The sequence below is a fragment of the Hippopotamus amphibius genome, chromosome 15 (genome assembly GCF_030028045.1).
Source record: "Hippopotamus amphibius kiboko isolate mHipAmp2 chromosome 15, mHipAmp2.hap2, whole genome shotgun sequence".
Taxonomy (NCBI): Eukaryota; Metazoa; Chordata; class Mammalia; order Artiodactyla; family Hippopotamidae; genus Hippopotamus; species Hippopotamus amphibius.
The window spans coordinates 17,105,843-17,118,397 of record NC_080200.1 but is presented as its reverse complement, the minus strand read 5'-3'; the positions used below and the strand labels follow the sequence as shown (position 1 = coordinate 17,118,397).

The window sequence follows — 12,555 nt, the reverse complement described above, 5'->3', positions numbered from 1 at the left end:
GGAGATGCTCATGGGATGCCAACCTGCACCCTAAGGCTTCCAGCTGTGCCTTTGTCACAAGAATAATGTCCCCCTCAGGATACCCACGTCAGCTGGGCACAAGGTGAGAAAATAGGCACAGTGGACTTAGGAAACTAGTTACTCCACAGTACAAATGGTCCTGCTGACATGCTTCCCCACCCCCTAATTTTGATCTTTTTAGTCTTCACAACTGGGGTAGCACCTGCATCTCCCAAATGGGGACAGGTGCATTGGAGTTAAGTGATTCGCCTAGATCCATACAGACGGTAGATGGCAGGGGCAGAGTTCCATCTCAGACTGCCCTTAAAGTTACTTCACCCACTTTTTCTACGGCTGGGTGTGTCCTGCACCAAGGCTATGTCAGAATTCCCCACTGGCTCTGAAACTGTGGTTCTGGGTTGACTGAATGTTTCTGGACCCCTTTGGTTTTTACACTGTGTGGCTGTCCCTCCAAAGGGGTATACCATTGCTCCCTTATCTGTGAAATTAAGTAGATATGGACAAGATGACCAATTCCAGCATGAAAAAACTAGAAAGCCAAAGCTTATAGTTTCAGAGACAAGGGGGAAGAATGAAAAGATTATCACTTTATAGTCAAGCAAGAAAAATTATTTTTTAAAAAGTCAGCCCCAGTCAAATAGTAAGAGAGTCCCAGGCCTGCAATGGGGAGCTGGCAGCCTGGGGCCAGGGCCAAGGGGTGGGCTGCCAAACACAGCTCTGAGCCATGCCATGTAAAAACTACAAATATTTTAAGGAGTAAGACAAGGTCACTGAGACCTGGATCATGGAGCCTGCTTGGGAGGGCTTCTCTTTCTGGTGAAGGTAAGGTCTGGATGGAGACAGATGTGGCCCCTTGGTCTGTCACCCAAAGCTAGCAGGTGACGCCAGAGGTGGGAGAGGCATCGTGGCTCTGAATGAATGAAAGGCAAGGTAGAGGTCGGCCTCCACACAGAAGGCTAATACTAATAGGCTGACTTGGTGACTTTGCCCTGTCCACCTCCCCACCGTCTGGCTAGCTGTGAGGCCTGAACCTTGGATATGGGGTCCAGGTCTTCAATGGCTAATCCAGAAAGGGCTGATATGGCTGTAAAAGGAGCAAATTAAAAACAATTCTCAGACTGGTTTGTGCAAATGTTTTTTTTTTTTTTTTTATTTCCACATTTATATCACAAGGTGTCCACTTACTGGACCAAATAGCAAAGTTGCTTCCTTCTGCGTCCTGAGAACACAGAAGTCTAGGTACTGTACATTCACTAAGGCTCCTTGTTTTTGCAAATTGCGTTTATGACAAATAACCATAAGGCAAACGACTCTAAAGGAATGGTTATGAGTGTTTCCAGCGTACAGACAGGTCTTTTCTTGCCCAACAGTACAGCTTACACACCAGTAGCACCCACAGTTACTTTTATGTTTTTGGGGGAGAACTCTAGAAAGGTGAACTTTTCTAGATATGTGCAGGAAGGGGAAAATGAAGAGGGAGGAACAAAGGGAAGTTATTCGTCTGGTGGTCAGATGGAAGAGGGGAATAAAATAAACTCTAGAAAACTTAAATTTCTGCAGCATTTCTTTAAAAACTGGGTTGTAACTGAAACCAGATACAAACGTGTGGATGCCCAGGGAGCATGGGTCAAACTTGCTGGCCAGTTGGCCTGCCTGATGCCAGCAGCTCACTACAGCTGAGAAGCTTCTGGCACCGTGATGGAAAAGCTGGCCAGGTGGGGTGCAAACAGAGGCCACAGTGTTGCCCACGGCCTCAAACACTCAGGGCCATATTAAAAAACAGAAAATGCAAAGAGATGAGATGCGTGCTTCTGTTGCTGTGTTAAAGGTAACCTCTCCCACAGGTTTTCTGTGCCTGCCTGCAACTGAGGTCCCAGCTCACCAGGGCTGGGAAGCGTCCACACCTCTTCTGGGGTGGGGGACTAACGCTTTTTATAGCTGGTTTGCTATAGAGTTCTGAACTCACTTTGCTGGCCTTCCTTCCACGCGGTCCTTCCTTTGCAATTTTGTTAGTAAACTGGTAGCAGCATTTCACAAAAGAAGGAGAATTTTGAGGGAAGAGTGCAGAGAGACCTAGAGACTCTCGCTCCCCTGCCCTCCCGCCCTGGGCCGGACCCCCCCGGATTCTCAACCATTGGAGGTGGCCGGGCCCTGGCACCCGCCCTCCACGGCTGACTGCAAGGTGGGAATGCACTTAGAGCCCGATGGGTCGGTCAGTCCAAGCAGACATAAGGCAGAATGTTCAACCGCCCGTCGTCGCCGTGCGGGTCGAGCGATATGCACTGCGTCCAGTCATACCAGTTACCCTGTGTGTCCTGACACCCGTTCACCCCTGGCCACTGACAGGCCTGGATTCTGTCCAGATCGTCCCGCGTGACCTCGCGGCTCAGCCCTGGGAGGTCCGTGGGTGGGCCGTGAGGCACCAGCACGTGCGGCTTCCGGGCCCCGCGCCGAGTGCTCTCCTCCTGCTTCAGGTACTCGGACATGAAGTGGTGCGCGCCCGGGGTCTGCGCGCCCGATGACGAGAGCAGGCTGCTCTGCCGGCTCAGGTAGGACTGGATGATCTCGTTGCGCGACAGCTCTTTCCAGTTCGTCTGTTCAAAAGGGCTCTGGAGGCTGGCCTTGGCCTCGGGCTTGTCCAGCTCTGTCCTGGGCTGCTCCGTGTGCACAGGGCTGTCAGCCCGCACTGGCTCTTTCTGGGTCAGAGGTTTGATCTGTCTCGTCATGGGGTCAAAGGTGAGCTTCCGCTCTTTTAACCGGACAGGCTTGACACCCGCCTCGGCCACCTGCCCATCCAAGTTAACCGTGTAGTCGCGAGGCCGGTACCTCTTCTTCTTTCTGCTGTCCGAGCCACCGGAGGAGGCAGCATCACTGTCCGCCTTGGAGGAGTCCGGGGAGAAGCCTGCCCGGGGCAGGAGGGGCTCGGCTGGTGGCAGCCCTGGCTTGCAGCCCGAACCCGCGAGCCGCTGGTGGCCCTCGGGCTGCTCCAGCCAGCGCACCGGGCTCTCTGCGCTGGGCAGCAGCTCGAGTCGCCGCACGGGGGGCGTGGACGGCTGGGCCAGCGGAAGCGGTGATGGCACCTGCGTGGCATCGAGTGACTGGGGCCGAGGTGAGGGACTGGGCACAGAGCCCTTGTATGTGTATGGGCTCCGCTGCCGGGCAAAGGAGCCCTCGTGCCGTGAGTTCCGGGGACTGAAAGAGCAGCGAGGTGGCCCTTTGGGGTGGGGGGGACCTGGAGTCTCGTCCACCCTGTCCAGCTGCTGCAGCACCGCTTGGCCCTTCGTCTGCAAGCAGGGCCCGGGGGGCTTGCCCAGGCCCGGGGAGTTGGTGTGCGGCCTCACGGCGTTGACGGGGATCTTGCCACTGTGCTTGTCGTTCTCGCCGTGCTCCAGGCGGCTGCCCTCGGGGCCCACGTGCCCACTGCCATCCAGGGGGCCAGGGAAGCTCTCGGGGCTCCCGCTGATCCCGTTGGTGGGGAGGGGGGACGAGTTGGGTACCAGGGAGTCATGGCTCACTTTGGAGACCTTGGGAGGTGGCCCAGGGTGACCGAGGTCGCGCTGGTCCCCCCGGCGCTTGCGGCTGCCCAGCCTGTCCAGCCGCTGCCCGGGCAGCCTCTGGATGTCATTACGGTTCTTCAGGTCATGGATGCTCTTAGGTGGGCCGGCCGCCCCTGCCTCCGGCCGGCAGTTATGGGCACCCCCATTGGCCGAGCCGGTGGCACCCGCCAGCCCCCGCAGTGCAGCCTCATTCTGGTGCACGGGCTCAATGAGCTTCTGCCAGCTCCGCAGCAGCTTCTTAGCCCGCTTGGCGAGCTCCTCGTTCTTCGTCTTCTTGCGGACGTCGTTGATGAGCTTCCCAAGACGGGTTTCCTACAGCCAGAGAGATGAAGGCACACTTTTAGGACAGGGACACCTCATGAAAAGGGAGCTGAGACAGAAATGGGGGCAAGGGCCCCATGTCTTTGAAATGACCCCAGTAGCCCCTAAACCACTGGCCTCCCAGACACAAAACCTATGAGGATTCTGGGTCCCTTTTGACATTTAAATTCTCATATCCAACTGCTCAGACCTATGGTCCCAGGGACAGAGATGGCATTCTCAGAAGCATCATCTCACAGGCTCCCGACTTCTAGAGACTGTGGACCATTCAAGGCCACTGCAAGGCCGCTTTGCCAGGGGAGCTTTCTGGGTGAGAGCACATTGTGGCAAAGGCAACAGCAGAGGGCCTTGAGCCAGCGTCACTCACTGGAACCTCCACTAGGCATGGCCCCCCACACCCGAGTGTGCAGGGCTTCCTGGAGGGAAAGGGGCCCCAGCTCTGGGACTAAAGCCACCCATTTCCTGCAGTGCCCGCGGGAAGACAGCGCTCTTGGAGCATGTGCTATAGGCTGGCACAGTGTAGGTCAGGAAGGCATGCCCCCCTCACTCCTCTTAAGGCCTCCTTGGGCCAGCAACCAAAGTCTCTGAGGCTGCAAGAAGTCAGCAAAGACCTGGGTTGGGGCAGCTCAGGCCCAGCCCTCACTGCCCTCCCTGCCCTCCCTAGTGCTCAGGCCAGGAATGCTCACCTCCAGTGCCTCTTTGGTAATGGGGTATTTCTCCAGGCTGGAGATGACTTCCTGCACCGCCACCATGTTCCGGATCTGCAAAACAAGAGTTACTGGTCAGACCCCAGGCACTTCTCCCCATGCCATCCTGCTCCAGAACACACTCGTTCCCAAGAGCCAGTGGAGCCACCAGCATCACCAGAGCCTCTACCTTGTGCAGCCTCCTACCTGCTCCCAGGGGCCAACAGGGCACCTAGTGCGCACCCTCCTGTCCACTGCCTCTAGTGCATGGTGGACAGTTTACCATGAGCCCATCTATGGACACGCCCACCTGCTGGTGGCCGTCACACAACTGAAATGCACAACATTTACGAAACAAGATTCGCTCTTGATGTGGGAGATGCAATCAAATCTGCCATCTGATGGGAGGTTGAAGGATTTATCAAATAAAATGCACCAAGTTTAAAAGAGCCACACATAATAATCTAATCAATTTAGTTACATTAACAAGATCTTTAGGGTTCATCTAAAGACACCACAAGGAGAGCAAAAGTCAAAGTGGGAGAAGACCAAAGCCACAGGGCCCTGAGGATTCGTACCCACCTGGAACATACAGAGAACTTGGACCAGGAGACACGAATAGGAACTGGGCAAAAGAGGAGACTGTGCAGCAGTGCGCAACTCTCTTAGTCATCAGCAGATACAGACCAAACCTGCAAGTGACTGCACTGCATACACACCCGACTGATGGAAATGGGATCTGACAACACCAGCTAGTTCTGGGGTGCAGGCACCTCTGGGGAGCGATGGGCTGTGTCCAGTCAAATCGAACATGTGCATGTCTCATGACCAAGCAATTCTATCCCTCACACGATACTTACTACAAGCCAGGCCCTGTTCTACTAAGGTGTGTTTCCATATAGCACTACTTAACTGAATCTTCACAACCTCAAGGGGAAGGTACTATTATTACCATCACATTTTACAAATGGGGATGGCACAGAAAAGTGTGGGTCATGTGTTCATACGTTGTAATGACACCAATGTCTTCCAAGAGTTGAAGGAACAGACTACGAAATTCAAGAGCACTAAAAATGAGCACACTGCAGCTTCAGTGCATTAACAAGATAAAGTTCAAACCACGATGGATGAAAAGTCACAGAAAATATATATCGTTGATTTCAATTACCCCAAGCATCACAGCATACTCAAAAATTAACCCACAATTAATCCCAGACCTAAATGTGAGAGCAAAAACGCTAAGCCTTCTAGAATAAACAGAGTATCTTTGTAACCTTGAGGGTAGACAGAGATTTCTTAGGAGCCCCAAAACACTAATGTCCAAGAAAAAATACTGACAAGCTGAGCAATGAGGAGGCCGGTCCCACAGGGACAGCGAGGCCACCCACTCCCTGTCCCCAGCCCTGTGACAGGGTCCTAGGCTTGCCACATGGCCTGTCTCCACCCCAGTGACCTCACCCTGGTATATTTAGAGCCTGGGTCCCCACACACTCCTGAACCAGCAGTCCCTGCAAAGCAAGCCCGGTGGCACAGAGTGTCCTAGTCCTTGGGCAGACACTGTCCTGCTGCCAGAAAGGAGGGGGAAGGCAGAACACCTGAGCAACCCTGGGGTCTGGCAGCAAGCTAGCACTGTAGATCTCTCACAGGCAGAGACCCTCCTTGAAGCTGCACAGGGGCGGGGATGGGGTAAAGCCTGTGGGTCCCACTGTCATAGCTGAGCAGCTCCTGCACTTGAGTGGGTGTGCAAAGAGGCTTTTGGCTTTGAGGAGGCTCTCAGGCACTCAGCCCTGTGGAAAGTACTACGTCATCCTCTGCCTTCCTCTTTCTGCCCCTGCTGCATGGAAGTTCAGGACTGCCCTGAGGGCTCATCCCTCTAGCTCTGCACCCCTTCCCCACTCGGGCCATGATGGCAAAGGCACTGAGCACTGTGTGGGGAGCATCACGTGGGCATTCTGAAGGCATCAGGCCCTTCGGGCCAGGAAGCGGACCAAGCCCTGCCCTTACTACACCCTGCAGGCAGGGGTCCTGGGGTCTATGCAGTGCCAGTTTGGGCCCCTGGCCTCAGACCCAGTAGACAGTGACATCCCAGCAGCCTGTGGCCATTGCCCCATCCTCAGTAAGAGGGCCCTGTGCATATCAGGGACGCCAAGGCTCAGATATAGCCAAGGGGAGGCTCCCATCCAGGCTCCAGGCCTATAAAAAGCCCTGCATAGGACCTTTGGGGCAGGGTGGTGGGTGTCAGGTAGAAGGCAGGCCAGGGGTGCCTGTGGCGAAGACAGCATCTGAGCAGGCCCCCCAGGGTGGACAGCAGAAGCCCGGACACCTCAGGAGATGGTGAGATGGCACCAAAGCCCTGGAGAGGGGAGAGGGGTCCAGCGCGAAGACAGTGGCATGAGCCAGGATGCCAACAGGAAGAACGGACCCGGAAGTAAGCTGGCTACACAACCTGCCTTCTATTAACTTCAGCCACTGTGGGAGCTGAACTGCTCCCACTACCCCAACAGACTACCTTGTTTCTAGGTCCTTCCTGGCACCCGTCTGTCTGAAAATACACTCACGACAGCAGAGCCATTGCTGTGTGGGGAGGAAGCCTCCAAGCCACTCCCAGGCGCTGTCCTCAAAGGGGGCTTTGGGGCAGCTCTACAGGTCAGAGAGCCCAAGGGGAATTCACAGCCTCTTGCCATCAAGAATAGCCTGGCACATCCGTGGCCCTTTTGTCCTTTGGATATCTCCCTTGGGATTCACTCCCAGGGAATGAAACCAAACCAAAACTAACCAACCAAAACAACCAACACAAAACTGATAAACAAAAAACCACCTCTCAAAACCACTTGCCAATCAGCTTTCCCAAAAGGGGCAGAATTCACACATGAGGGATGTCTACACACCTGCAGCTTCATCTTCTCATCAGGGCTCCTTCAACAGATACAGATTAACCTGTATTTCCTTAATAATTAGTGAAGCCACGTGTCACCTCCCCTTTCTACCAATGCCGACTTCCTGTGTGAAATGCTCACTGTCCCAGCCCACTTATTTTCATTATTTGACAGGCCTCTTTATTGCAAGTAAATACCCTCCCAGGGTGGTGATGTCTGCCCCTATCCTCAGGGCAGGCTCAGGGCTGGCAATGCGGGGTGAAGTGTCAGGAGTGGGGAGGGCTACTCTGGAAGGGCAGGGAGCCGGCGAGGTGGGTCAGGCAGTGGGGGAGCACTCAGAGAGGAGCCAAGGCAGGGCAGGAAGTCAACAGGCAGCCCCGGGTGTGGCCCAGGTGAACACACGTTCACCTGATGACCACTGGTGGGACTGACTGCTTCACTACCGCACCAAGTGCTTGCGGATCCTAGACTGGAGATTTGAGGGACAATCAGGTATCCATGGTCAGACAGGAAAGTGAATGAACATCCAACCCAGGCAGAAAGGTGAAGCAGCCGGTGTCTCCACACTGAACACACAGGCACCCCCTAAACTGGCCTCCTCCCAGCCCGCCTCAGGGAGAGGAGAGAAAGGACCCTCCCCAAGCATGTCCTCCCTCACACCTCAGGGACACCGAGGGGTGCATGCTGGGCGGCGGAGAGGGGACACCTTCCCAGGGTTCTTATGCAGAGCTCCCACCATGTGAGAACCAAGAGCAGCAGAGGAAGCAGCAAGGCCTCTGTTCCAGAGAGCCCCTCATCACTTGCTAAGTCACTACTCCAGCCAGCCTAACCCATGACATCTGCTGCTCGACTCACACTGAGTGGGAAGAAGGAAGGGGCACTGGACGTGCACAGGTGACAGGACCTGACAGGACCAAGGGAGGATGGCAGCCCTCAGAAGCAGCCTGGGTAAGAGTTCGGACCACACAGCGGAGGATGCCACCACTCCCTCATCACGTGGCTGAAAGTTTTCTGTGAACTGGATCACTGGTCTGAACCTGGATCCATGTGCAAAGGTGGGGCCAGCCCAGGGGTGCAGACCCACCACTAACCAGCCTCTTCCTCGCGGTAATTTGGTAATTCAGGGCATAGATACGTAAAGCCCAGGCTCTGAGTAATTACCGCCCTGTGGGGGGTTTCCAGCTCTGATGTGAAACGAGGAACTGAGACTTCTTTGGAGTCTGCAAGACCACTTGCTCACGGCTCCCTTTTCTCCACGCATCAAGGGGTTCCCACTCCACCCGAAATCCCCAATCTCTCGGTAATTAAGCTGGACCCGTGTAACCTTGATGGCAAAGAGGAAACCCTGTACTCCCCAAGTCCAAGCACTGGTGAGACCCAAGGGCAGGCCCACCCCAGCCTGACTCTCACAGGACCTCTACTTCTTGGGTTCCTCCAGGGCCTAAGGTCTCCAGCTTTTCTTCCTCGAAACTCCACTTTACAGATAAGAAAACTGAGGGTCTGGAAGGTAAAACAGGTCCAGTGCTCACCACATAGCTAGAAGGCAACAGAGTTTGGCTTTACACTAGCCTAGTACAGGGTCTGCCCATCACACACGGCCCAGCTGGTGCTTTTAGTAGGTGGGGTGAGGGAGGGCACCCAGACCCCACCAGGCTGCTGATGCTGGCATCCCACCCACATGCTCTCCCTGACCTGCCACAGCAGGGAAACGCACAGGTTACAGAGTTCCTTGAAGCCACACAGGGCTGGCTTCATGCCCAGCAGCACCCATGGACGGTCTCCAGGCTGCCTCTGCCTTCCTCCCAGGGTGCACTAGAGCCAGAGAGAGCCCCACACCCACCCACAACAGCAGGGGCTTCAGCCCACCCCCAACACTTGCCCTGAGCTGCAGGTCCTGGAAGTGGCACACATCGAGGATGGACTCGCCCCGCCTGTCCGGCCAGCCCCCAGTCACACTGTGGCCCTGTGTCTACGGCAGCACAGCCCACACCAACTCCTTCAGTGGGCTTAAAGCCTGCAGGGTCAGCTGTAAAAACCTAGTTCACTTTAAAACCATGTGGAAATCACTTTTTTTTAAAGCAGAATAGTCTAGACTAGAATTTATAAAAATCACTGAGCTCAAAAGGCTCTGGAAGTGTTCATCAGCAAGCAAGCTGTCCTTCCAAACCAAAACACGACACAGATGGCACCCAGAAGCAAGCAAACCTCAAGCCTTTCAATGTGCTGAGCATTCTAAGGCCTTCCTTGGCTGAGTCACCGTGCCCTGCCAGCCACACAGTGGGCGTCAGTCGCGTTTGCCGAGGGCGCGCGCGCGGATGAAAGGGGCTTTGCCAGGCGAGTGTGTGTCTGTGATTTCAGCCACAGCAAGTCTTCCCACTTCTGAGGAACTCCACACGTTCCCAAGTTGGGTGCCGTTCTGTGACTCAAACTGCCTCTACCGCAAGGCAGTACAGTGCAAGAGGTGGCACCTGCATCTTCCAGAGAGCCTGGCGGTGACCAGCCCGTGTCCCATCCTGTCTCTCTGAGCGAGGAAAAAGTCACTGTGCCTTGATTCTACCTCTCAGCTCCGGAAGGTGCGGCTTCCTGGCCCCGCTCTGCCTTGCCCGGTCCCACAGCCAGGCAAGAGCCAGAGAAACCTCCCTCAGGCAGATGCCATGTCAGCGCTCTTCCTGGTAAAGGCACCTTCCTCTGCCAGGACCCCATGGGAGCCTCGCACCCACAGGGGCGGAGTCCTTCTCATTCACGGCTTCTGAGAGGAAGAACGACACTGGGGCGGGGGCTGTGTCTCAGCCACAGCCGCCATGCTCACCACTTGCAAAAGCACAAAAGCACTTCCTCATTAGTGGGGCCCATCTGCTCCCCAGGAGCGTCCACAGCTGGAGGATGGCCACTGCCTGCGTGGCCCTGACAGCTGTACACTCACAGCCCTCAGAGCACCCATGGCCAGAGCAGCCGATTACAGCTGCTTGGCCCAGGCAGCAGGCAGAACACTGCTTATACCCAAAAAGCAGCCAAGGAAGAGGAAGCCCAGGGCCCCAGGCAGCAACCATGAGCAGCTGCCATCCACGGGACCTCTGTGAGCGGCTTGTAGAGAAGGTGGGGGTGAGGGTGGAGAGGCAGGGGAGGCCAGCACTTCTCTCCACAGTGCTGGCCCTCAAGCTGTTCCCTTCTCTCAACTGTCCCAGCAGCTCTTCCCAACAAAACTACAAACTTAAACTCTCCTGAACTCTGCATCAGGTCAACATACAATTCTGGTTGTAATTCAGCCCTTTTCAGAGCACAAGAACTCTCAACATGTCACCCAGGAGTTGGTTCATTTCTACACTGATACAACTGGAAAGTCAGAAAGCCAAGCAGAGCATTTTCTATCTGCATCCATGCTCGCAGAAGGGTCCGGCTGGCAGCGCATCTGGTGACAGACAGTACGCTGGGTGGGGTTTCCTCGCTCCCAGCCTTGCTCTCGTGGGAACAGCCAGTAACAACACCAGCTGCACAAGACGAAATACCCGACGCCCATGGGAGGGGCATACACAGTGTCCGGCCCATATGCACGCAGAACACAGGCAATCCAAAACAAGAACGAGCCAGCTTTTTAGGAAGTGATGGGGCCAACCTCCAAGAGTACGGTAAGTGAAACAGCGAGGTGACAGCAGGGCACTCCTGTGCTGCTGGTGAAAAACGCCTGGTGCTGGGGCTGCACAGAGAAGCAGCTGGGCCAGACCTGGCTTCCAATGCTGGCCCAACTAAGACTTAAAGCAAGACCAGCCACCAACCCAAGCCCAGCTCTCCCTCCAGGAGCCGGGAAGCCTGGGCAGAACATTGGGAAAACCACAGATGATGTTTGTAGATACTGAATGGCACACTGACCACCATTCTGGGAGACTGTGCCCACAGGGTCAGGCCAAGAGGGTCCCGAGCACTGTGCACCAGGCTGCTCTGTGGTTTCTAAGATCCTTTCAAGGCAGCACAGTGCCCAGTGTGGCGCCAAGAGTCTGCCAGTCTGCTCATCTGGGCTGCTATGGGATCCTGAGAGCAGCGGCTATCCTAGAATTTCCCTCAACAAGTCAACAAATGCAGGCCTGGAGGATGGGCTGGTTATAGCCCAGACCTGAGGCATGGGTGGAAATGGCCAGAGGCAAGGACAGAAGCACCAGGTGAGGCACCACAACTGAGGCTCAGCTGAACCGCCAGGAGCACCAAAGTGGCAACATCAAGCAGGCTCCGTTAGGACACGAGAAGGACTATGGAGAAGAGAACCAAGGACATACCCCTTCTCAGAGGAGCTCAAGTCCAGAACTGGCCCAGAACCTGAGGCTGCCAAGCCTTGAAGGTAAAAGTGACCATACCCACAACCAACGACCAGGACGGCCAGAGTAAGCAGAAGAGTGTGTTACACACATGAGACTGACACGCAGGGTCTGGTGGCCCTCACTTTCCTGGGCACTCCACACGGGGTCACCAACGTCTGTTCTGAGCTGGGTGGATGTGAAAAGAGTAACAGGAACTGCCAGAGCCTGGGTGGGAGCCACACTGGTTAAGTCATTTGGCAAGTCACAGGGTTAAGTACGGAGAAGCCCTTGTCTCCTTCCACAGAACAGGAATCTGTGAGATCCGCAAACTAACCAGGCCCTAAAGGTAATTGAGGGTGGGTGTGCCTGTCCTACCTGACACAGCAGCCATCAGGCAGGACACGACCTAATGTAATGGGCTGCACGAACTCTGTATCACATGCTCCAGGGCAGAAAGCACCAGAGAAGACTGTATACGGGAGGTGAGCAGATAGCTCTGAGCCCACCCACCTAGTCCACTAAGCTGTTCCCTCAGCCACTAAGTGGGAGGATGACAGAAGCTTCCTACAGGCTCCTGGGAGGGGGGACAAGAGACACACACACACACACACACACATACACACACACGAACACCCAATGATAGGGCCTGGGTGGCACACAGTAAGTGCTCAAGAAAGGGGGTCACCATAGAGCCTGTCTAACTTGAGAGGGATCAGGTTCAAGGCCACCTCTTTCCCCCACCTTCTGCCCTGGACTCTGTGTGGAGCTAGAAGAACAGCAGCAGGCACTCCTGCAACAGGGGCCA

General features: G+C 55.3%; 1 protein-coding gene across 2 annotated transcripts in view; it reads right to left on the bottom strand.

Annotated features, from left to right (window-relative positions):
- Positions 1-1,143: 1,143 nt before the first annotated feature.
- MED26 (mediator complex subunit 26) overlaps positions 1,144-12,555 on the bottom strand; it is a 39,516-nt gene continuing 28,104 nt past the window's right edge. For both annotated transcript variants that reach the window (XM_057710200.1, XM_057710201.1), the window contains exons 2-3: positions 4,586-4,660; positions 1,144-3,890 (exon numbers count right to left, since the gene is read on the bottom strand). In XM_057710200.1, coding sequence (XP_057566183.1) covers positions 2,235-3,890; positions 4,586-4,660 — 1,731 coding nt within the window. In that variant the 3' untranslated portion in view covers positions 1,144-2,234. The remainder of the gene's footprint in view (positions 3,891-4,585; positions 4,661-12,555) is intronic.